Here is a 25,943-nt window from a genome sequence, read left to right as displayed (position 1 = left end):
TTTATGAACCTATTTTTATCTTCCTCCCATCTTCAGAAACATGTAAGTATCCTGAAATTTGGCCAACTTGGCTATTAGTATAGACATGATGATATGGAGGAATGCTGCTTCATTTTACCAATGTGTAGGAAAATAAGCCCTAGTTAAAACTGGATGATTCACGTGGGGTACCGGATAAATTGCTTGAAACATTTTTTACATGATGCTTTGATGGAAGAAGAAGAAGAGTTGGTTTTTTACATGCCGACTTTCTCTACCACTTAAGGAAGAATCAAACTGGCTTACAATCACCTTTCCTTCCCCTCCCCACAACAGACACCTTGTGACGTAGGTGAGACTGAGAGAGCTTGAAGAGAACTGTGACTAGCCCAAGGTCACCGAGCAGGCTTCATGTATAAGAGTGGGGAAACCAACCCGGTTCACCAGATTAGCGTCCACCAGGGACTTCAGTGCTATAGAGGCCAATTGCCAAAACAGCCATTTTCTCCAGGGGAACTGATCTCTGTCACCTGGAGATCAGTTGTAATAGCGGGAGATCTCCATCCACCACCTGGAGGTTGGCGACCCTACTCTTTAGATAATTTTACCTTAATCTGCAGGGCAATTTAAGGGGGGGGGAACAAATATCCATGTGGTACGTATCTGGACCTAGCAGTTCACATTTGTCTGGAACTGCCCTTGGTTTTCTAGATATTCCGACTCACCAGGCTATATGTAGTAGTTAAGGGAGCATCTTGTATTGTATATGCTGCACATGTGTAAGCACAAACACACATACACAAAAGGAAACTGTGGGGTTTGCATTGACAATGACTTTTCCCCTAAGGCAACACTGTTTTTTTACTAGTTTCCATACCGCAAAAGAACTATATTATTGGTGGACATATTCTGAAGAATGTCTTTTAAAATCCTTCTCTCTTACTGAAATAGGTTGCCAGAACAAGTGAATACCTTGAATTGGTATTCAGTTTAATTTCCAGTTTTGAACTGCTACTTCTGTTTCTCCACATTGGCAGTAGAATCACCTTTGATCAGCAGCACAGTGTGTTTTAGCCGGGCTCTGATGTCACTGTGGTCTTGTACTAGGCCTATCCGAAGGCTTTAATTTCATCACTTTCGGTGGTTCTTATTACTGTGCAGGCTATAATGAAAATCATATTTAATTGGCACTTTACTGAAACCTATCATAAAATATATCCAAAAGGTTTTTTTTTTAGTGTAGTGATCAATGAGTAAAAGTGCTAGGTTGCATGCCCAGCAGTGTTGGCTTTTAAGCTTTATGTTTAATTCCTTTTAAATTGCTCGATGGCTGAAAGACGTTCCACTGGAAAGATGAAGTCAGATGGCCATGGTACTGGACATAGGGGGTTACCGCACTTTGTATTCCCAGCGATATATTAAGAGTTTGAAAATGTTATAAAAAACATCGCTTTAAAAGGGTTTTTGGATATCACGGCTAATAAATGGTTGGAAGACGTCTTCACAGCTAAAGGGGCCAAAGTGCGAACAGTATTTTTTATAACATTTTCAAACTCTTAATACATCGGTGGGAATACATAGAAAGTGCAAACAGTATTTTTTAAAACATTTTCAAGTTCTTAATACATCGCTGGGAATACAAGTGCGGTAACCCCCATAGATATTTCATGTAGTTTAGGCTTAGTTCCCTTTAAGGACTGCAGTCCGTTGTTCCTCCTAATAAGGACTAGATGTGATTTAAATATCTGAAGAGAGCATAAACAAGCCCTCTGATGTGAAGCAATTACTGATTTTTAACAGTCTGAGGCTGTCTCCTGCCAATGACAGTCATTTGCAGAACATAGAGAGAACACCCACTATCTCATGGTATCACCTTTTAATGACCATTTCAAAATCTCTTTAATTTGTTACCTGTGTTGCATGATGTGGTTATGATCTGACTCCTCTTTTTAATTTCCAGAATGCATAAGTCAAGAACCAAAAGATGTAGATCCTCATGAAGATTGTGATTGTAAGTCATAATGCTTGACTAGTTTAGATTACTTTTTATAAGAGTTCATTTAATCATCACTTTAAAGGTCAACAGTATTTGTTTTAAGGTAAACTCATTTTTTAAAAGTTGATTCACAAAGTACCTAAAGGAAAGCAAAAAAGAAACTCTTCTCTGTAAAAAGACTAGACAGACATGCACAGTGGAGGGCTGTGGGCTTTGGTTGCCACCTTGGGCTTGATTTTCTCTTGTTTTTGTTCTTCCATGTAGCAATGCAATCTGTTGACGGGTGTTCTTTTAATGTCACATCAATGTGCTCCATATGTTGTTGTTTGCACATAGTAAAAATTGACAATTCACACTCTTTTTCCATTCAGCTTGTGATAGCTGCGTAATTACTTTGCTGAAAGATTTGAGTACAATGGGCGATGAGCTCCATCTGATTAAGTCCCAGATGCAGAGTCTCAACGCCAATGCCCATGTGCTGGGCCAGATGAAGAATCTGCAGAACCGTGCCATGGACCTAAAGGTAACATAAAAAGCTGATGTTCCACATCTGTATGTGTGTGTGTGTGGGGGGAGGAATAAAGAAATAGGAAGTGACTACCCAGCATGGTGTAGTGGTTAGGAGCGGTGGACTATAATCAGGAGAACTGGGCTTGATTCCCCACTCCTCCACATGAGCTGTGGACTCTAATCTGGTGAACCGGCTTGGTTTCCCTACTCCTCCACATGAAGCCTGCTGGGTGACCTTGGGCCATTCACAGCTCTTTCATAACTCTCTCAGCCCCACCTACCTCACAGGGTGTCTGTTGTGGGGAGGGAAAGGGACGGTGATTGTAAACCGGTTTGATTCTTCCTTAAGTGGTAGAGAAAATAAAAACCAACTTCTTCTTCTACCCCAGGAACTGAAACAAGGTGCTATGCATCATCCATTTTCCAAAAGAGAAGGTATAAAGAACAACAGAGAAACTGAGAACCCTATGCAGAGAGCCAGTGTGGTGTAGTGGTTAACAGCCGTGGTTTGGAGCGGTGGACTATAATCTGGAGAACTGGGTTTGATTCCCCACTCCTCCTCATGAGCAGCGGACTCTAATCTGGTGAACCGGCTTGGTTTCCCTACTCCTCCACATGAAGCCTGCTGGGTGACCTTGGGCCAGTCACCATTCTCTCAGAACTCTCTCAGCTCCACCTACCTCATAGGGTGTCTGTTGTGGGGAGGGGAAGGGAAGGTGATTGTAAGCCGGTTTGAGTCTCCCTTAAGTGGTAGAGAAAGTCAGCATATAAAAACCAACTCTTCTTCTTCTACCCAGGGTTCCCATGTGGGATTGCCTTACATAAAGGTGATTCCTACATTGGGCACTAGTCACAAACATGAAGCAGCTCTGCCTTTCCATAGTGAAAGGGAGCTGAATAGCTGGTGCAACACAGGCACAGTAGAAGAGAGAGTTCAGCTCTTCTCTTCTGTGTGCTTCTTTTATTGTTAAGACATGAATGTGAATGAGGCATACACGTGAAAAGAAATGTGTCTGCCCCAGCTGTGCCTAGTTTAGCCCTTACTAAAATATGTATCTACAGTTTACTAACTTTTGGTTTATCTGGGATCAGTCATGCATCCTTTTCTGTTTGCCTTTATTTTCAGACTCAGTTGAACCGCTATCGTTCCACTATTAAGACTCAGGGCACAAAAGTGGATGAACTGGAGACAGACTCGATTGACCTTAACCAAAATGTCAATGCTTTAAGAGAAAAGGTGGGCTGTTTGAATATTGTCTAATTCTATATTGTTATGTATGTTGTAGTAAGTCACAAATTGTCATGAGTATTTCCACTTACTAGTAAATTTTGAGGTTTTAAGACGGTAACTTCCAGTGAAAGTTAAAAAATTAAGTGCCTTTTCTAGGATGTTCAAATGAGACCTCATGTTCATTATTGTCTTTTACCATGCCATTCCAGTAAGTGTTTTTTAAAAGCCCCATATTTCCGTTTTTGAAAATGTTTTTTAAAAGCCCCATATTTCTGACATTTGTCAGGGGCTGGGTGGAAACCCTCATGGTAGAGGGAGGAGCAGTCACTACAGCGACTGGCTCCTTTAAAGAGCTATTGCCTAGTGTATTGGCTGTCCTGCTCTCGCAAGCCTGTCAGCCCTCCCTGTAAGGGGAGGGGAGCCACAAAAAGGCCTGTGCCAGTTGTATTGCTGCCTTTAAAGGGGACATGGGAGAGAATTGATTAGGATAGGAGGAGGACATAGATATGGCAGAAGTCCCTCCTCTGTCCAACTGAGACCATGAGGGAGGAACCTGGGGGCCAAGACACAGCCTGTGATACATTTTCATTCTAAAATCTTAACTAACATTATATGTCAAATTTACAATGTTTCTGAGATCTACTCTAATATATGTATTTATATATTATTTTGATTAAATGGCAATAGTGAATACTCCTTTAACCCAATATTGATTAACTGTCTCTTTTGTTGTTGTTAACTTAGAGTGTGTTTTTTGTGTGTGTGTTTTTTTTATTAGGCTGAAATTAATTACAGAAAAGCAGAGACACTGTTCAATAATTTTAGTAAAACTAACCAAAGAGGAAAAGACTTGATTTCAAAGATACAAAGTGTTGTCACCAATGTTAATGGTAAGAATAGCTTCTGCTCCTACTTGATCATATCCTGTTTTATGGAAACAATTTCAGATAATTTAATTTTCTACTGAAATTTGACATACTAGGCACTTCTCTGCTGCATTTTGTTTGTTATAAAAAGCCAGGCTTATGGGCAGTGGCCTTTATGATTTATTACATTTTTATCCCATATTTCTCCTATGAGCTCATAGTGGCATACATGCTTTTCCCTTCCTCTATTTTATAGTCTGAACAGCTCTGTAAAGTAAGCTAGACTGAGAGAATGACTTGTCCGAGGTAATCTAGCGAGTTCCACGATGCACAGGTGTTTGAACCTGGGTCTCGGGCCCTGTCCGTCACAGCAAACACTATATCACACTGGCTCACTACATTCTCTTTCATAACCTGGTAGTTGATAATATTTTCTTCGGTGTTGACAGCTGTGATTGTACATGTTATTATGCTTCCTGCAGGATCATTAATGAAAATGGGATGTCCCTGACAGTTTTTCTATTTCCCAAACTTGTAATGTCTAGTAGCTTTTTGCTGTGTGCATTGTCCTCATAAAGAGTAGCTGCATCCTACAAGCACTACCAGAAACAGAGTTAAAATATGGCTATATAACAATGTAGAAAACTGTGGGTTAGAAAATGCATAATTGGGAATGCCATTTGGGCAGCATTGCTTTGGAAAGCATACCATACGTATAACCCTGCTAATGGTGAACTTATCCTGCTGGTATTTAAGAGAAAAGGCAACATATAATTCCATTAAATAAGAGGTCAAAGCTGAGTGGATTGAACATTGGTGCATTTTCATGAGTATGGCATGATGAGTGATTGGTACTTTTTTGAATTTGTGTGGAATGTTTTAAAAGAAGAACAAACTGGTCTGAGAGACAGTGGCCATTTATGCAGGGTCAATTTTGATTCTTGCTCAAAGCTCTTTTTTTCAATGCGACCTTTAAAATGCCTATTCACGGTCCCGATGCAAAAGGAGAAATTCCACACACACACTTTCGCCTGCTCCTTCATTCCTTCCATTAGCATCTGCCTTTGCATAGCTAACGTGTGGCTGTTATTTTGCATGCTTCCTTGAGGGGATTCTTCGATGCGGGGGGGGGAGCAAACACAAAAGGTCGCGTTAAAGGGGCTCTTAAGAAATACGAAGCAGGTATGTGTCGGCTTCGCAGTCACTTCCTGAACAATGGTTCAGCATGAAAAACTCAACAAAAATATGCAGGGCACTTCGGCCTGGAACGCGCTGCTGATTACCAAGCATAAATGGCCAGTGTGTCTAAGTATTTCATTCAGTTTAATATATTTTTTCTTATTGTAGTTCTGCTGGAACAGATAGCTGACATTTCTTCAGAAGGAAATTCTTTGCCTGTGGGAAATGCTGCCAAAGACCTGGCTCGAGCTCAGGAAATGGTCACAGAGATGCGAAACCGCCATTTTGGCCAACAGCTGTTAGAAGTGGAAAAGGAGAAAAGAAAAGCTGAGAATTGTAAGAGCTTAATTATTGTTTGCTGTTGCGTGACAACTTGGGAGGAGGAAATGCTTTGTAGGGATTTGCTTGGACTGGGCACATAAGAAGAAATATGGACTCGTTTGGAGAAGCCCTTTGCACCTCTCTTGGGGCAATGGAGGTAAATGTAGAACTGGAGGTGGAAAGAGCAGAATTAAAACAACATGCAAGAGATCTTTTAGCATACCAGACGTTCCCAAGTCAGTATGAGAGAAAGAGAGAAAAGAGAAGAATAAGGAACAGAGATACAGATAGTAGAGTGGACAAAGAAAACAAGAGCATGTGAATGAAGAAGCCATATGGATTCTAGTGTTATGGGTTCTGAAGTTTAAGCTAAAGAAGAGATTAACCAGATCAGGATGTGAATTCTTGTCCTTGAGTGCTGTTTATTACCATTTTTTTAAAAATGGGTAGGATGGGAGGTTGATTCCTCCTAAAACCTGCCACTGGGAGTGACCACTTCAGGCTGCCCCATTATAGGGCCAGTCCTGAATATAACAAACTTTGGAATATATACTCTCTTTCCTGAAGTCTGAAGTGGTACAGTCCATTCTGTGTTCTCAGCACGCTGCCACCCTATTACTATCTCATTCTGCAAGTGTAGACGAGATGCAAAGCCTGATCCATATGTGATGCTGGCGAGGCTAAGAAGTTTTCTGTGCTGTGACTTTGCCTCAGATTAAAGTTTCATTTAAACTGTGATACAACTTGTTCAAACCAGGTATGTGTGTTTAGTTTGCATGCCAGAGATCCATAGCTGTTATGAATAAATATTATGCTGAGGGGCAAACCAAGTATGCATAAGTGCTTTGCAGAAATTCCAGCACAGTTTAAATAAGATCCTGAGCCTGTGCAAAGTCTCACTGGGAAGCTCTTTTTTGTCATCAGCCGCACATTTAATTCAAGCCTAAGGTCTTTTATGCAGGGCTGTTTCACTCACTGTCACCCCTCTGATGACTTTGGGTCTTTGTGTGGATTATGCATGCCATTTCTGACCGTCAGAGGTTGTCTCGGTGTCCCCTTGTGTTTCCCTGCATTTTGCTCACGTTTTTAAATTCGAGATAAAACAGGTCTCTGAAAACATGGGCAAAATGTAGGGAAGCTCAGGGGGAGAGCAAGGCGACCTCTGACGGCCGGAAACGGCATGCATAATCAACGCAAAGACCCAAAGTCATTGGCAGGATGATGGCCAGTGAAACAGCCATGCATAAAAGACCTAAGACTATTCACCACAGAGGACTGAAACTGTTGAAGCTCTTCTACGTACAGCAGTAAAGCTCATAGAAAGATGGGGTGCATTTGTACTTTTGTTATCCAATACTAAAATCTGCCCTTTCTGATTGAATAGTGCTGGATCGTGTAAAAAATGAACTACAAAAGCGTCAAGAGAAAAACCATGGGCTAATTAAAATGATAAGGGATTCATTAAATGCTTATGAATCCAAACTCAGTGATCTTCGTGAATCTCTGAAGGAAGCGAAAGAAAAAACCAAACTGGCTGACACTTTGAATGGAGAGAATAAAGTCCTCCTGGAAGATATTAAGGTAACACTGTGTTGTGTTTTAGATTTTCCTTAGCTTAACGGATGAAGAATAGGTCAGATTCCTTTACAAAGAAAGCGATAAAATAAGCTACAACTGTCCCAATACAGTGGCATCCTTTGTTTTGTGTTATTATCCCTTTAAAGAATTTTGTAGTAGTCCAATGAAACTAGGAATAAGGATATTTCTGTTTTCTTTTGCTACTTTATTTCTTAGACATTTGACATAAGTTGTTCGGTTTCTCTGGACAAAGCTATAATTTATTCAAACAGCATGCCCAGACCCCTTTTTTTTAATCTTGAGAATACCTGGGGTGACTGTCATATATAGACATGTACAAATTTGTTCCGTCCTGTTCTGTTTTTTTCCTTTTGAGCTGAACATTTTTGCCTCAAGGATATTCCTGTGAAGTGCAAAACTGTTTTGGAAGCAACAACTTCCTTTACTTGAAAGAAATAATACTCCAGTGCTTTTGGGGAAAACGTGTCTTCAGTTCTGGGGTTCATCCTCCTATTGATGGCAATGCAATGTCTTTGTGAAGGGCAGCATCAATTGGGGGAAGGAAGGGTTCCCTTTAGCATTCTAGGTAAATGCTTGTTTTGCAGGAAGCAGAGTTCAAATGTCTCATATCTGAACCGTTCAGCCCTTACAGTGGCATCTTATATACAGTTACTCCAGTTTAAGTTCAAAGGAAATTTATTTAGTTTATTAGATGTATATTCTGCTCTTTCCTGACTATAGTCAGGCTCAGTTAGATTTTGTCAGCTCCAGGTTGGGAAATAGCTAAAGATTTTGGGGGTGGAGCCTCAGGAGGGCAAGGTTTGGGCAGGGGAGGGACTTCAATGCCATAGGGTCCAATTGCTAAAGCGGCCATTTCCTCCAGGGTAACTGATCTCTGTCACCTGGATATCAATTGTAATAGCCGGAGATCTCCAGTTACCACCTGGAGGTTAGCAACCCTAGGCTCTGGGCGGCTACCAACAGAAGGAAATAATCAATATAAGATACACATTATAAAATTTAAAACCTTATACATTCTAAAAACCAGAAAGGCACCCCAGCAATGATCAAACAGGAAAAAATAATAAAACAGGAAGGGGCGGAGAAAAAGGTTGGAGGGAAACAACCACCAAATCCAACTAATGAATAAAGGAAAAATAAGTAAACCTAAGGGTAAGGGTAGGAAGTAACCCTGCATGGAATTGCACAGTTAAAGTTTTAGAAGTCCTACTTTTCTTTCCTCTCCTCTTTACCCCCTTCTTAGGGTAGAACTGCACATCATGCATACTGCTGTGCTTATTTCCCCCAAGTTTTTTTTTAACTGCCTGCAGCTATGGAAGTGAAGAAATGTGTGGGATACATGGTCTATTTAATTCTTATTCAGAGGTAGTCCAGTCCAAAGCCTGTCCTAAAAATGACTTGCTTCTTTTTAAATTAGAACTGAACACCAGCCTCCCCAGAAAGGGAAATTTGATCTTACCTATGAATTCTTGTTTTCAGTTGTCCCCAAGTGGGACAGTCTAGTAGCCTGCTTTAAAACAGCAATAAAAAGAAGATTGATAAAAAGCAACACGCTTGAGGGACTTTTATATTTGATGTATTCCAGATGTAGGCTTAGATAGTTTGAGTCTGGAGGGATTACCTTCTTTCCATTCTTGTGATTTCCCTTTATCTCTCTCAGATTGCAAGTTGGTTATACCGTCAACGCTGTTTACCACTGTATTCCCCTCTTGAACTACTGAAAATGGGAATCCTCAAGGAAGCTAAAATTGTACTTACTTCCAAAACCCCCACACACAATTGACTCAGGATCACCCTGTCTTGGGGTCAGTGTAACCCCATAATTAAATATGTTTGATCTTCTCTTCAGTGGAATAGGGGCTCCCAAATTGTGTCTGTTATCTCACTATCTGCTCCGAAACAAAAAACTAGTAACAACTAGGGCCTGGTCATCTGCCATAAAATTTTGGCTCCGGATCCATTACCATGCCGGGGAATCAACCCTGTTAAAATATCTACTAGAATACCCCTACTGGACTGAACATTCTGAATGGACAATCAAGATGAAAAAAGAAAATTGCCCAGATAGGCATCGACCTGGACTCCCTGCTTCTGTCCAGCGAGAGTCATATCCTAAGGCTAATAAAACAAAGACTAGCCGATCACGAGTTCCAGTGCAAATTTCCTTTAACACCGCCAATTTGCTCACCTCAATACTTTGGACTCCCACCTAATTTCTGTTTAAAATACCTGGACCCTCTTGACAATCCTAAGCGCAGGAAAGTCTTTATGCAAGCTAGGACTAACACATTCCCTTTGGCGATCCTCCGTGGCAGATTCCTGAAAACACCTTATGCAGAAAGAGTCTGCAGATGTTGCATAGGATGTCCTGACTCCCTGTCTCATATTCTTTTGGACTGCCATTTTTATGATTCCCCAAGAGGAAACCTCATAAAACCTATAGTTTCGAACTTCTCAAATAACACGAAAATATTTCACAAACTATTAGCTGATAAGGATCCTGAGATAACCGAAAACGTGGCAAAATTTCTGACGATAATAGTCAACCAATGGGGATCTAGTCGAAAGTAGAATCACAACATTAAGGAATGATGTATACTAATTTTATTTTATTTTAACTTTTATCCTTTTATATACGGCAAATTGTACTATGCCAATAAAGGTATTTGAAACTGAAAAAAAATTGAAATTGAGTGGAATAGGTAGGTGAAGCCAGTCTGTGGCTGGATTGTGTACCTTATTCATATGTAGTTGAATACATTAATTATACCTCCAGTGACGCACGATGACACAAGCTCCCTTTTCTGCTGTTAAAAAATGCAGTACTTGCTTCCTTTTCTTTGTCAGAAACGAACTGAAGAGATGACTATTCAACAGAACAATATCTTGGATCATTTGAGTTCTGCTGAAGCAGCTTTGTCTCAAACGAACAGTATATTTGGACTACTGCAGAGGAGTAAGGAGGTATTGAAGTAGTAATGCTTTAATTCTGTGAAGACAGAAAAAAAATTAAGAATGTCATTGTAATGGATTTTTTTTTTAAATGTTTCGATAAATGGCTGTACTTTGTAGGAAGCAATAAGCTGCCCACAAAATATAAGTTATATAAATTTCATCTTTGTCTAAAGCTCTGTAGCTTAATCCGCCATGCTATGCTTGAAAGCACACAATCATCAGGATTTGCATGAAGAGCTAAGGCGCACAAAAGAAACATGCGCCTTTTATTTCTTGTTGCTTTCTATTGTGTGTGTGTGTGTGAGTGTCAGCCAAAATTAGTGTTTTTCCTCAAACTTTAGGAATATGAAAATTTAGGGGCCCAGTTTGATGGTGCAAGGAAGGATCTGTTGGAAAATCTGAGGAGCCTTTCTTTAGCTGGCAGCAAGACGGCTCTTGTGGTGAGGGCTGAAGAACATGCTAACTCCTTACAAGACCTGGCAAGACAGCTGGATGAGTATGTTTTCATTTCTGTGGATGAATACTTTAAGAATAAGAATCATCTTGCCAAAATGCATTGTACATAGTATGCTATTTCACCTGTATTAAATGTGAACTTTAAAAAAAACACCTTATTTTGTCTGTGTAAGAAGATTTAAGGATGAGAGCAAGGAGATTTTGGGAGTGGAACCTGAGGAGGGTGGGGTTTGGGGAGGGGAGGGACTTCAATAGGATGAACTGCCATAGTGTCTCCAAAGCAGCCGTTTTCTCCAGGTGAACTGATCTCTGCTGCCTGGAGATCAAATGTAATGGCAGGAGATCTCCAGCCACCACCTGGAGGTTGGCAACCCTAGATAGGAGGGAGATTTCTATATTGAGTGTACAATGTCAAGGACATTTTCCTAGAAGTAAGTCCCATAGAATAGACCTGATTAGGCTTTTACTGTCAGTCATCGTCTGAAGCCTGGCATCTCTAGCTATGTATGCACAAAGGTGAGCAGATGGACTACCTTCAGATGGGGCCTTTTTGCACAGTTAGGAAAATAGCTGCCATATTCCCATCCATGTAGAGAGAACACTATTATGCTCTTTTATACAAAGCAGCTCACCACAATGAGCACCATTTTTTAAAAAAAAATCTAAATATAATTTAATATACATGGTAAATCCAATACTATTTAGGTGCCCCCTTCCTGTCGCATTGTACCACCAATAGCCTAAACATTTTGGGAATGATCCAGCTAAGGTTAAGTATAGTAGAACACACAATTAATCACAGTCCTGCCCATTTCAGTGGGAGAACTAAGCATGTGATGAACTTTCTCAAAGCAGAATCAATGGAATTCAGCAGTGCTTAACTTTGGCGGGACTGCACCCTTTCTTAAATTTAAACCAGGGATGGCTGTGTGTGTGAGAGAAAAGAGGGCAGAGAAAGAATCCAACTCTGTTATATAAACTTCTCACTCTAGTTTCTTGCAACATGTTCTTGGGGACTGGCCACCTTGATTTATAGCTCTCTGAGGAATTTGATTTGAATAGTTTGTGACGCTGGAGTGTCCATATCAACAAATGCCTCACCTCAGTACTAAAATACTATGTGTCAGACCACTCACGTTAAGTAACATATGTTTTCTTAATTGGTAGCTGCGTATTGTGTTAAGATCAACAAAAAAGACATTTTAAGGTTGGACCAGAACCAGCGAGTTGAAATTAAATCAAAAGAGTTTCCGTCTAGACATTAGGAAGAATTTTCTAACAGTTAGAGCGGTTCCTCAGTGGAACAGGCTTCCTTGGGAGGTGGTAAGCTCTCCTTCCTTGGAGGCTTTTAAGAAGAGGTTAGATGGCCATCTGTCAGCAATGCTGATTCTATGACCTTAAGCAGATGATGAGAGGGAGGGCATCTTGGCCATGTTCTGGGCATGGAGTAGGGGACACTGGGGATGTGGGGGAAGATAGTTGTGAATTTCCTGCACTGTGCATGAGGTTGGACTAGATGACCCTGGTGTAGGGCTATCAAAAAAAAAAAATTCGGTACAGTTCGGATTCGGCCGAATTTGACCCTTGTGGGGTCGGTACGGTCCGAAGTCCGAACTCCCCCACTTCGGATCCCCGGTAATTCGGGGGGATCCGGAGTTCGGGGGAAAATTCGGCCGAAGCGCGCCTTCAGGGATTCCCTGAAGGCGCGCGGGGGCCCTTTAAACTGATCTGAGCCTCCCAGCTGGGAGGCGCAGATCAGTTTAAAGGGCAGCACGCCCCCCTTCAGTGGGCTCCGCTGAAGGGGGGCGGGCTGCCCTTTAAACTCATCTGAGCCTCCCGGGCAGGAGGCTCAGATGACTTTAAATGACAGCCGCGCCTCTCCAGCGGAGCCCGCTGGAGAGGCGCGGCTGCCCTTTAAACTCATCTGCGCCAGGCGCAGATGAGTTTAAAGGACAGCCCGCCCCCCTTCAGCGGGCTTCCCTGCAGGGGGGCGGGCTGTCATTTAAACTCATCTGTGCCTCCCGCCCGGGAGGCACAGATGAGTTTAAATGACAGCCCGCCCCCCTTCAGCGGGCTTCCCTGCAGGGGGGGCGGGCTGTCATTTTAACTCATCTGTGCCTCCCTGGGCGGGAGGCACAGATGAGTTTAAATGACAGCCCGCCCCCCTTCAGCGGGCTTCCCTGCAGGGGGGCGGGCTGTCATTTAACCTCATCTGTGCCTCCCGGCCGGGAGGCGCAGATGAGTTTAAAGGGCAGCCCGCCCCCCTTCAGCGGAGCCCGCTGAAGGGAGGCGGGCTGCCCTTTAAACTGATCTGAGCCTCCCAGCTGGGAGGCGCAGATGAGTTTAAAGGGCAGCCCGCGCCTTTCAGCGGGCTGCCCTGAAGGGGGGGCCGAATTGGCCGAATTTATTCGCGAACTCCCGAACTCGCTGAATTCGGCCCCCCCCCCCCCGTTGCCCGCCAGATTTGAGTTCGGATCCGTCCGAACTGAAAATCACCGAATCAGGGGAAATTCGGTTGATTTTCAGTTCGGACCGAACCGAATTGACAGCCCTACCCTGGTGGTCGCTTCCAACTCTATGATTCTAAGCTTATACTCCCTGGATTGCTACATTGTCTATGCTCTTCTCACAGACTCAAGAAAAATGCAAGTAATGATGACCTGGTGAGGTGTGCTGTGGAAGCCGCTTCTGCCTATGATAATATTATCAATGCCATCAAGGCAGCAGAAGCAGCCGCCAACAAAGCAGCCAATGCCGCGGATTCAGCCTTATCAGTAAGCATATTCTAAAAACACTTCATAAAGGTCGCTTTGGGGAGGGGCTGTGGCTCAGGGGTAGAGCATCTGCTTGGCATGCAGAAAGTCCCAGGTTCAATCCCCGGCATCTCCAGTTAAAGGGACTAGGCAGGTAGGTGATGTGAAAGACCCCTGTCTGAGGCCCTGGAGAGCCGCTGCCGGTCTGAGTAGACAATACTGACTTTGATGGACAAAGGGTCTGATTCAGTATAAGGCAGCTTCATGTGTTCATGTGTTTTTCCAGCTGTTGAATTTTTGAAAAATAGGTGTGGTGCTGGCTGAGCTTATGCATTGGGATCTATTAGGAATAAGGCGGGCAGGTGGGATCAAGTAACTCTTACTGGGAATACAGGGACTTTTCATTCACAAATTTAACATTTTGTATGTCGTGAAATGTTGCCATTGCATAAATGTGACATTTTGTGGGTTAAAAGCATTGACTAATTTGTAACAACGAACTACCCAAGTATGCAGGCTAACCAAGGAGACAATGACATCTGACTGGGAAGCCCTACTCCTAACCTTAGATACAAAAGAGCCACTTACATTCATTCAGCTAGTTGTGATGAAAAACCACTTGCACATGCACAGAGATATCTCATCTCATTATTACCTCGGTTGTCATAGGTTTGAGACCCGGGGCTCAGAATATGTTGCGGGTGCCCCTTCAGTTAAGGATGACTACATTGCATATACTTGTAATGATGTGTCTTTGAAACTAATGGAGGTTGTATGGAGTAGCAGACTTTTAATTACATTCAGTACAAACAGAAGTCAATTGGGGAAGATGAAAGCTCCCTGACTGGCAAAGTGCTACAGAGTTTCTATACTTCTACCTATTCCTGACTTAATTCAGAAATCACACACTATGGCTTGTTTGTGATGTGCACAAGACATAGTCTCATGTGCTTCTGTTTCTCCTTCCTTCCTGCTCCTCCCCTTTTGCAGCACTGATTGAAGATGGAAATCTTCATCTAGCTCCAGTTAATTGTGACATCCACATGTGAGCATATTTCTTTCTCATTAACTAGGATTCTTAATCACAGTTTAATCCTGGTTAAGAATCCCAGCTACTGATAAATAAACAAACTTCAGTTTATTAAGGAGTCCAAGTCTGGATAGCACAACTAATTGGACTTAGCTGAAGACTTTGGTCTTCCATCTTGACATGCAGCATGCAGAGGAAGAAGTACTTTAACCCAACAGTTAACCGGGTTTGTGGCCGTCACAAATTCCCCATTTGTTCATTATTCTCTCTGCTTTTCTTGTTTAATGGTTAACTTCTACTATTCCCTCTTGTTTGTAGTACCATGGATTATCAATTTAAAATGTTTTTTATGTATTCTTTGTATTTCATATTAACATTTTATTTGACAATGCTTCATTATAGACAGTGGACAAAAATGACCTAGCAGGGAAGGCCAGGAGACTGAAGACTGACAGCAGCAATCTGTTAGATCGAGCACAGAAGGCTCAAAAGACATTGGAAGGTATCTTTAAAATAAGTAAGATAAGGGATGAGAAAAGTTTTGCAAGATTTTAAGGCTGCTGTTCCCAACTTGGCCTTATTGGGAACCGACTCACAGTTTTTCTGAGGTGGTTTTGCTATCCCCATTTCATGCTGAAAGCCATTAGTTTGAAATTGACTGAAGAAAACATTGGCTAAGGCTGCAATCCTGTGTACATTTACTTGGGAGTAAGTCCCACCGAGTGCAGTGGGATTTTCTTAGGATTTTGCTCTAAGTAACTGCACTGAACAAAAGACTTGAGCCCAAGAATAAAGCTTTAAGGGGTTAGAAGAGGCTTTGGAGAGGAGGGGAAGATTCACACACACACCATCAGCACTTTCCACTGGCAGTTTAGAGGATCCAAACTGTTTTGTCTGGTTCTTAGTGACCCTAGAAAATTTTAATGAGAGTATAGAAAAAGTTGTGGTTACAGTTTGGAATGTGAGGGGAAAAATTATCCCCAAAACATTAAGCATCAGAGAGATGCCACTTTTTAATATAGTATTTATCTGAGTGTGTATGCACTGCTCTTCATGATAGCTACTTGAGGATTTTATTATTAGAGCTTAAGTCAAAAGGGGGCAGAGGTGACCAGACTGTAGAATACCATCTGCAAAATACAGAACTGTATCATACGGTGACAGTCTACATTATTTGAGGTACTGTCCACTGAGGGATGATATGTAACAGAGTTCAAATGTCCCCAGTGCTGCTTAATCCTCAGCTAGCTGCTTTATTTGCTGATAAAAGTAGTTAGAGCTTTTCTGGAAGCTTATTTGTACCATCTATTTCCTCATCACACTCTGATCCTGAGGAAAGCTGTTTTCTAGTAGTAGAATATTTGGTTTTTAGCACAGAAGTATGACTTTCCTGAGTATATCTAATGTTCTCCCAAAACCTAAAGCAAATTGCAGAAGACCAGATTCAATCACATCAGAGCTGAATATGACTTCTTTTAGATTCAACTCTCCTCAGCGTAGTGAAAGACAGTCTAGAGAGTAAAGTAGAAAGAGGTTGCATTGACCATGTTGGTCCAAAGCAAAAACCAAAGTCACATAATACCTTTTTTATGACCAACCTAAATGACAAAGGAGCCCCGTGGCGCAGAGTGTTAAGCTGCAGTACTGCAGTCAAAAGCTCTGCTCACGACCTGAGTTCGATCCTGACAGAAGTCAGTTTCAGGTAGCCGGCTCAAGGTTGACTCAGTCTTCCATCCTTCCGAGGTCGGTCAAATGAATACCCAGCTTGCTGGGGGTAAAGGGAATATGACTGGGGAAGGCACTGGCAAACCACCCCGCAAAACAAAGTCTGCCTAGAAAACGTCGAGATGTGACGTCTCCCCATGGGTCAGGAATGACCCGGTGCTGGCACAGGGGACCTTTACCTTTACATGACAAAAAACAAAGCAAAATTGAAGCGCAGTTCATAATTACCAGGCTGAGTAACGGCAGATTTTTTATTTACAGGAATCAATCCAGCACTCAAACAAGTAAACAGCAGAGTTGAAGACGCTCAGCGCATGAAAAATTCCATACAGGGAGAACTTGCAACCTTCCAAAATGACCTTCAGGGGATAAACAGAGGTGTTAACTTAATTTTTACTACTGTGTATTTTAGTCTGCATTTCTTATTAGACATACTGGATCTGTATGTTTTCCCCAAGAGAAATCTTTCTCAAATACTGGTAAAATTTAGGGACACCAAAGGAGATTGTTTGGCACTAGGTTGGGTGAGATTCCCAGAACCACCAGGAGGGCCACTTCGGGCAACGGTGTTTGTTCATCTGTTTGAAAGAGTGTGAGCTAGTTTAGTTTAGTTTATTGCCCCCACTTTCCCCGACCAAAATTAGGCTCAGGGTGGCTGACAACCAATAAAATATACAGTTGAATAAAATACTCTATACAGACATTTAAAATCCTTATCAACGTTAAAATTCAAGAAACTACCCCTCCGAACTAATGCTCATAGTAATTATTGGGAGAGCAATCAGAGAAGAGGGAGGGAGAAAAAGGAAGGGAAAAGGAAGAGAAGGGGGGAGGGGAAGAGAAGGAAAAGAAAAAGGGATGGGAGGGGATGGGACAGGAACAGGGTCAGGGAGGCCAGCCAGAATGGATCAGTCGCTAGACAATACAGTAGGCTAATGCTGCTCTTTTTTATATGTTAAGGAAGGAGAAAAGTATTAATCTGTGTGCCTCTTTGTTTTCTGTTAGAGGATATAGACGGCATGATTACAAATGCAAGGGACATGGTCCAAAATGCCAAAGATGTTACTGCCAACCTACTAGAAGAACTGAACCCAATTAAAAAAGATGTTGAAAATATAAAAAATACATATGAAAGCATGCATAGTGCTGACTTCAACACAGCTTTGATAGAGGCAAACAATTCAGGTACATAATTTGTTTGCTTACTCTAATATTTTCTGAATTGCAATATAAACTCTTAAAGGTCGATTTTAGCATTTCCTTTTATGTAAAAGACAAATAGTTGTGATTGTTGAAATATTTTTATTCTTTTTGTTCCCTTTCAGACAATCAGTGTAGGAGAGAGGGTTTCTATGAGGAAGGGTGATCATAATAGTGGGCTGAATCCTCCAGTGCTGAACATTCACTAACCTACCCTGAGGCCCTTTATGCATGGGTGATTTTGATGCTCGCTCAAAGCTTCTTTTAAAAATCTGATCTTTAAAATGCCTATGCACGGACCTGATGTTAAGGAAAAAGTCTGAGGCTAACAGGAGCAGGGGGCTATGCTTGAGAATCCCAAAGCGCAGTACTCTGGCCCGATAGGGTTGGACTTTCTCCGTTGTTGCCCTCCCACCTTTGTGGAGGGTGACTAAGCCCCGCCGCTTTCTTCACCTTCTGGCCATGTATGAGCAGCTATATCCCCCCCCCCTTCCCCGCGAACAAATGTTTTCATGCTTAGGGAAATTATTCAGGAAGGAAGTGCTTCTCCCCCCCCTTTTTTTTTTGCTTCTAGGTGTAAAAACAGCAATATGTCACTGAGGTGATAAAAAGTGCATGGAAACCATGCTGAGAGAATCGTGACCCTTAAGCTCTGTGTACCCAAGCTAAAAGTTATCATGACCACAAATGATTTTTATTTAATGCTGGGGGTTTATATTTTGGCTGAATCCCCATCTAGAATAGAAAAGTATCAGAGAATCCTCTTACAGTATTTAGTCATTGCTGTCAGGATGATCTTAGCTCAGAAGTCAAAGCAGCAATCTACTCCATCATTAGTCAGTTGTTAAATAAAGTCTGGTATGTGTGGACTATGAATAAGACTACAACCTGTAAATACATGTGGACACAGAAATCATAGTCAGCTTCAAAATTTGTAGATATTTGTAGATATTTGGTTTAGTTTGCTAAATATTGGTAAGTGCCTCAACCGATATTAGAGTGAGTTTAGAGGCTGATAAGTTTTTTCTGTAATGAGTTATTGTGAAGTCTATAAAACATGTTAAAATAATTTCCCATATTTAGGTGATTGGATGATTGTAATATGATAATTCAGTAAGGTGAGGATTCCCTTATATATAATACATTCCGCTGATCTCGCTGAATTATGAGTTTATGCATTGTTATATATAATTTGCATATCTCACTGACATTTGTGCTTGAGATTATCATAGACATGTATTATACAAAAGAGCTTAATGCTGTATGTACTGTAAAAGTAAAATAATACAATTTTTAAGAAATAAAAAAGCAGTTATATCCTTAAACGCAATGAATTCAATGAATTAGGATTGCACTATAAATGAGTGATTCATTGTGCAAATTGTTAATCGCATTTGATATTTTATTAAATAATTCTTCCCCATACCCCCCCTCTCCTGTTTTTAATCTTACAAACAGTAACAAATTTAACAAACATCCTCCCGGATCTATTTAACAAGATTACGAGCATCAACGAACAACTAATGCCAATAGGTAACATATCTGAGAATCTGAATCGCATCAGAGAGCTCATCCATCAAGCTAGAGATGCTGCAAACAAGGTGTGCGTGTGTGTGTGTGGCGGAATCTCTCAGGGGGTTCCTTTTAATCATCTGTCATTGTATGTTCACTCAAGAATATTACTTCAAGATGTTATTTGATAGTAACATTGGGATTGATCACGATGGGTAGCCAGGTTAGTCTGTCTGTAGCAGTAGCAAAAAGCAAGAGTCCAGTTGCACCTTAAAGACTAAGAAAATTTCTGGCAGCTTTTGTTAGTCACAGCTCACTTTTTCAGATACTTCTTCAGGTATCTGAAGAAATGAGCTGTGACTCACAAAAGCTCAATCCCTGACAGAAATTTTCTTAGTCTTTAAGGTGCTACTGGACTCTTGCTCTTTTCTACTAATATTTACATTAAACTTCTGGGAGAGATCATTTGGCTAACTATGCCATCCATATGTGGATGACACCCATTTCTCTTTCTTCCTAACAGCTGAGCTGGGTGGGTCTATGGGGGTCCTGAATCAATGCCTGCAGATGATGGTGGGCTTGATGTGGGCCTATAAACTGAATTTCAGACTAGGACTAGAGTGGGGTGCTGTTTGTCAATGATAAAGCCTCTCAAGGATTGAGGAATCAATCTTCTGTTGGGGGTTGCAGTCCTCCAGGAGTAGCTAGTTTGGAGGTGGTGCTGGATCCTGGCCTATAATTGGAGCCCAGGCCTCTACTGTTGCATGTAGTGCCAAGTGCTGCCATTCCTCAAAAAGCGTGATCTAGCCATGGTGATCCATACTCTGATCACATCTAGGTTAGGTTACTATGATGAATTTTATGTGGGGCTGTTTTTGACAATTATATAGAAATCTCAGCTGGTCCAAAATGCAGCAGCCAAACTATTGTCAGAGGCTTATACAAGGATCGTTATTACGCCTGTTCTGAAAGATCTACATTGGCTGAACATTCGTTTCTGGGCACAATTCAGACTGCTGATTTTTACCTTTAATACTCTAAACATTCTACCTGAAGATCGTCTTCCCAAGCCCTGCTGTCTGTGCCCCCCTCCAGTAGGTTGCCAGGTGGGCAGGTTGCCACCAGAACCAGGGCTTTTTCAGTGGTGGCACCTCACTTTTAGAATGCTCTGCCCATCAGGACTCATCCAGTGCCTCCTTTCTGCCCTTAAGTCATCAGGCCAAAACATTTATCTGCATCAAGTTTTTAATTGAATTTTTAGTACGTGTTTTTGTGCCCTGTTTTTAGCCTGATGGCTATTTTATGGATATCTTTTTATGTTGTTCTTATGCTGCACCGAGCTCTTGGTTTGTTTTATGTCTTAAAATTGATAATGTTTACGTGTGTTGTTTTAATGATTTTTTTAAAGGTTACAATGTTATGCATTCTTACTTGAGAGTAAGCGCTACTGATCTCAGTGGGATTTACTTCCAAGTAAACATACAAAGGATTGCACTGTATGTTACAGACATACTTAGCTACTTAGAACAGATACATGTGAAAATTACAGTACTTGTTATGTAATCAATCGTATATCATATATATTCTTAACAGGTTGCTATTCCCATGAGGTTCAATGGCAGTGCTGGGGTTGAAGTTCGACCTCCGGGCATTCTTGAGGACCTGAAAGGCTACACTTCCCTTTCTTTATTCCTTCAAAGACCTACCTCAAGGTTGGATACCCCACAAACTTCCAACATGTTTGTTATGTACCTGGGTAACAAAGATGTAAGTATTCTTTTGTTGTTGTCCCCATCATTTGTATTATTTGAATATATGAAGATTCCTTTAGTGAGTAGATTGAGGGAGAAGTGGGGGGGGGCAAAAGGGATGGGGGTAGGTTGACAGATAAGGGGAGGGGAGACGGGGGCAATGAGGAGGTTGACAGAAGGGAAGGGAGAAATGGGGGTAGGTTGACTGAGAAGGAGCGGGGGATATTGACAGAAAAGATTGGTGGGGCAAGAAGAAACGGTCATCACTGATGCTCTACTTTTCATTCCTATTACAGTGACACACCAAAAACAAAATAGCTTTGAAAATCACTTGGTGTGCCTTTAAGTCACAGTTCATTGATTAATATTTGCAGCTGCTGTGAAAAATTCTCTAAGCAAATAAAACATTTAACAAATTCAGGCACATAGTTTTAAAATACATTTAAAAATTTCCTTATGACTTCATGTATGTTTATGGCTTGTGTTCATGCTTGCGTATTCTGTCTCCTGCCTACTACCTACAATATTAGCTCAAAGTAGGATAGCAGTTGTTTATTTAAATACACGTACTAATGCCCTGTTGAGTACTATTTAATTCTGGGTGACAAATGTGAAGTGACAGGAAATAAAATACATTGGTTCCATATATTAAATATAATCAGGTATTTCAGAACTTGGGCATGTCTAGACTACCGAACTAAATTGGTTTCGTGATCATAACTATTGCCTAAGGAAACCAGAAAACTGTGATTGTGTGTCGTGTATGGGATGTTAGAACGACAATCCTCTTATTTGCTTAGGTCTTTTGTCATAAAGGTAAAGGTAAAGGTCCCCTGTGCAAGCACCGGGTCATTCCTGACCCATGGGGTGACGTCACATCCCGACGTTTCCAAGGCAGACTTTGTTTGCGGGGTGGTTTGCCAGTGCCTTCCCCAGTCATCTTCCCTTTACCCCCAGCAAGCTGGGTCCTCATTTGACCGACCTCGGAAGGATGGAAGGCTGAGTCAACCTTGAGCCGGCTACCTGAAACCAACTTCCGTCGGGATCGAACTCAGGTCGTGAGCAGAGCTTTTGACTGCAGTACTGCAGCTTAACACTCTGCGCCACGAGGCTCCTGTCTTTTGTCATGTCATGCCTAAATAGTTTAAATTTCTAATGCAAAATTAATAATATTTCAGCAAATGAAGATAGTAGACAAAATATTTTCCTAGGAAACATTAAAAGTTCCCTGAAATAATTACAGGGTGTATTTCTGGATTTGCCAATGACTAAGTCTGTTTCACTCATGGCAGTGTTCCTACGCAGATCTCTTCTCTGTGTGGTAAAGTATTATTCACTGTAATGTGTGCAGTGCAGCCCAGGTGCTTTTTGCTCCACAAGCAGCCACTTTATTTAGTTTATTACTGCACTGAAAGGTATTTAAAGGTATGTGAAAGAAACCCCTTATTAATGAACTTAAACTTGCATTTGTAGAGTTCCAAGGACTATATAGGCATGGCTGTTCGGCGCAGCCGTCTTATTTGTGCCTATAGTTTAGGCGGCAATGAAGCTGAAATAGAAGTGTCTGAACCGGTGTACCAGAGTGAGACCAAGGATGCCATTTTGGATCATGTGAAATTTGAGAGGTACAGGACTCCATAAGCCTCCCTTATTTACCTGAACTGTCTTCTTCAGAGATGTTTGATTTTTGAGCTATATTCTTCTTTCCTGTTTCGTTTTTAGAATCTATCAGTATGCAAAGCTGAATTATGTTAAAGGGGCAACCTCTTCTTCACCCTCAAGCCTTGGCCCTTTTAATAGCAGCAGTGGAAGCAGTCACACCCTCCTCAACCTGGATCCTGACAATGTGGTCTTCTATGTTGGAGGATACCCAGAAGACTTTATAGTAATGTTTTTCTGATTTACAGAGATGTTATACTCACTTTTAAAAAACAGTTGTCCCTGATCCTTGCTTCCCATAACTTGGCAATATCATCTCACAGCCTGAACAGGGTATGTCCTGTGACTTAAAAAAAATCATTTTCCAAGAGTAAATGAAATTTTGCAGCAGAATTCTACAATGAAATATGCATTATGGTAAAAAATCCTCTCCAGATTTGGCATTATGTTTTCTGCATCTGCTAGCCACAGTGAGAGTCAGGATCCGTGTAAAGCTGGTAAACCTGTGCCTGTGTAATGCAATCAAGAGAGTGTGGAATACCTCCATTCCTGATTCAGCCTTACTGAAGCAGTTGCATTTTCTGGCTTTTATTTTGGTTAAACATATTGAATTTACAAGCTGGGGTCCAGTGTGGACTCATGGGAGGGATTAACTATTCAGAAATCCCATGCCACCTCTCAAATCTCTCCCCGCAGGATTCAGTAGGTTTCATAGGATTGAGAAATTGATCTCCCTTCTCCCCCGCCCCCCCAACAATAACTTTCATCTGCTTTCAGCATTCCATTCCTTTTGGAGTCTATTTAGTCTTCATCAGATAGTTGTAGTTGGTTTTTTTTTTTTTAAAGGGGATCTTCTTTTTCTTTTGACTAACTGACAAAGTAATAATATATTTCTGCCTGCCAAGGGAAGTCCCCCGAGTATGTACATACCCCTGCCTTCTCTGAGGGTGCTGTGGTTTTGCCGCTTTCATTATTGGGGCAGCTGCTACTATTGTATATTGCAAGTTGGGGGCCATCAATGAATCATGGGAGAAGGAAATACTCTGGAAATTCCTAGCGTGACCCCCAGAATCTCCATTTTCAAGACTGAGCTCTCAGGAGATTGAGCAGAGTCATAAAATTATACATGGTATGGAGAGAGTGGACAGGGAGAAGCTTTTCTCCCTCTTTCATAATACTAGAACGTGGGGACATCTGCTGAAACTGGAGGGTGAGACATTCAAAACAGATAAAAGGAAGTACTTCTTCACACAATACATTGTTAAATTGTGGAACTCCCTGCCCCAGGATGTGGTGATGGCTGCCAACATGGAGGGCTTTAAGAGGGGAGTGGACATGTTCATGGAGGAGAGGGGTATTTGTGGCTACTAGTAAAAATGGATACTAGTCATGATGCATGCCTGTTCTCTCCAGGAACAGAGGAGCATGCCTAATATATTAGGTGCTATGGAACACTATGTGAACAGACTGCTGGAGTTGATGGGCCTTGGTCAGATCTAGCATGGCTTTTCTTACATTCTTATGAGTAACTATTGTGCTTCTGCAGTTATCTACACAGGGAGTAGCTAGTTTATGTAGGAATGCTACTAAATTAAAACTGTTTTTATCCTTGCAGCCGCCTAGAATTCTAGACTACCCCCGTTATGAAGGCTGCATCGAATTAGATAGTTTAAATGAAAGAATAATCAGCCTGTACAACTTCAAGAGGACTTTTAATCTCAATACAACAGAAGTGCAACCGTGCAGAAGGTAAAAACAGAAGTCTAACACACTTGTGTATGTCCTGTAAAGGCACACTTGGCGTTTCACAATACTTAATATAGCATGTCAAGGATAGATTGGCATCAATGTTTTCTTACCTCTCAGGAGTGTTCTTTTCTATCTTATTGTAATTCTCTCTGTCTGGAATGAAGTTGGGGGAAAGGGTACAGTATCTAAACTTTGGGTCATCAGTTGTCCTGAGAGAGAGAGAGAGAGAGAGAGAGAGAGAGAGAGAGAGAAGGCAAAAGTCCAAGGCAAGGGAGATGCCCGGAGTCCTGATCCAGCGTCCCTGCCCAGTCTGAGGCTGGCCCTACCAGGAACAGAAAAGGTTACAGGATGGAGGCATCAGAGAAGAGCCCTGAGTGGGGCGCTACGGTACACATTTTGATTGTGCCCATAGAAGGCAAGTTAATGTCATTTGTCACATTTCCTTATTACAGATATGCAGAACCATCAGCTAAGACTTATTTTGAAGGCACAGGTTACGCTCATGTTAAACCTGTTTTGCCAGGTACTCCTTCATCAAGAGTTCGATATGAGCAAACTATTCAGACAACTGCAGATGAAGGATTGGTATTTTTTGCAGAAAACCAGGTAATTTATTTATATGGCAATCTGGAAAGATGACATTAAGTAAAGACTAATGTTCAATGTCTTACTGCAATAGAACACCACATTTAGAATTAATTATTAGAGTATGTTCATTTGCTTAACAAAATTAAACCTGAAGTTCTCAGAACTGCTGTACAGAGCATGGGCAAACATGCACATTTCAAATAGATGTGTATCTAACATATTTCAAAAAGGCATTCTTACTTTCTTACAGGATGACTTCCTTAGTTTGGAGATTGAAAAGGGGCATCTAGTAATCAGATACAAAGTTGGTTCACAACCTCCAGGAGAAAGAATATCTGGAGTGGTTGTGAATAATGGAATGGATCAACCAGTAAGTTTTAAAGAAATGTCAGAAAATATCATGTATTTTATAAATGATGCAAACTTTCACATCATAACAGGTGTGTGGACTTCTACTATGTAGTGTCTGTGTTCAGTATGGTAAGTATTTGAAACATTATTTACATAATACATTTTTATCCTGCCCTTCCTCTAAGGGGTTCAGGGCGGTGTGCATCAGACCCCACCTCCTATATTTCACTGTCCTCATAAAGCATAACCAGGAGCCCCTTTGTCACACAGAGTCGGAAACTCTGGATCCTATTTATGCTTAGACTCTGCTGCTGGTTCTTGTAAATGGGCAGCTAAAGCCTTTTTGTTTTGGCAGAAATTCTCAATTATTTTCTTGCTATTTTTCTACTAGGTAAATTGTATGATGTTGTTGATTTTTTAAACAATAATTCTTGATGTTTTCCATGTCACCGAAATTATTATTGGCTTGTAGTTTTCTTACTGTTTTAACTTTTCCACTGTTTTTATGAATAGAGAAGCTGTTTTAATTTGCT

General features: G+C 41.4%; 1 protein-coding gene across 1 annotated transcript in view; it reads left to right on the top strand.

Moving 5' to 3' along the window:
• Nucleotides 1–25,943, top strand: part of LAMA3 (laminin subunit alpha 3) — a 165,783-nt gene that overhangs the window by 125,264 nt on the left and 14,576 nt on the right. Inside the window, exons 43-61 of the mRNA XM_056854930.1 lie at nt 1,940–1,990; nt 2,347–2,498; nt 3,612–3,722; nt 4,495–4,606; nt 5,930–6,097; nt 7,467–7,663; nt 10,529–10,645; nt 10,978–11,132; nt 13,725–13,866; nt 15,278–15,377; nt 16,862–16,978; nt 17,606–17,785; nt 19,259–19,401; nt 20,906–21,079; nt 22,537–22,688; nt 22,786–22,948; nt 24,338–24,471; nt 24,924–25,077; nt 25,310–25,429. Coding sequence (XP_056710908.1) covers nt 1,940–1,990; nt 2,347–2,498; nt 3,612–3,722; nt 4,495–4,606; nt 5,930–6,097; nt 7,467–7,663; nt 10,529–10,645; nt 10,978–11,132; nt 13,725–13,866; nt 15,278–15,377; nt 16,862–16,978; nt 17,606–17,785; nt 19,259–19,401; nt 20,906–21,079; nt 22,537–22,688; nt 22,786–22,948; nt 24,338–24,471; nt 24,924–25,077; nt 25,310–25,429 — 2,642 coding nt within the window. The remainder of the gene's footprint in view (nt 1–1,939; nt 1,991–2,346; nt 2,499–3,611; nt 3,723–4,494; nt 4,607–5,929; nt 6,098–7,466; nt 7,664–10,528; nt 10,646–10,977; nt 11,133–13,724; nt 13,867–15,277; nt 15,378–16,861; nt 16,979–17,605; nt 17,786–19,258; nt 19,402–20,905; nt 21,080–22,536; nt 22,689–22,785; nt 22,949–24,337; nt 24,472–24,923; nt 25,078–25,309; nt 25,430–25,943) is intronic.

Source organism: Euleptes europaea, chromosome 8 (genome assembly GCF_029931775.1).
Source record: "Euleptes europaea isolate rEulEur1 chromosome 8, rEulEur1.hap1, whole genome shotgun sequence".
Lineage (NCBI taxonomy): Eukaryota > Metazoa > Chordata > Lepidosauria > Squamata > Sphaerodactylidae > Euleptes > Euleptes europaea.
The sequence above is the reverse complement of the archived record's forward strand: the minus strand, read 5'-3'. Positions and strand labels throughout refer to the sequence as shown.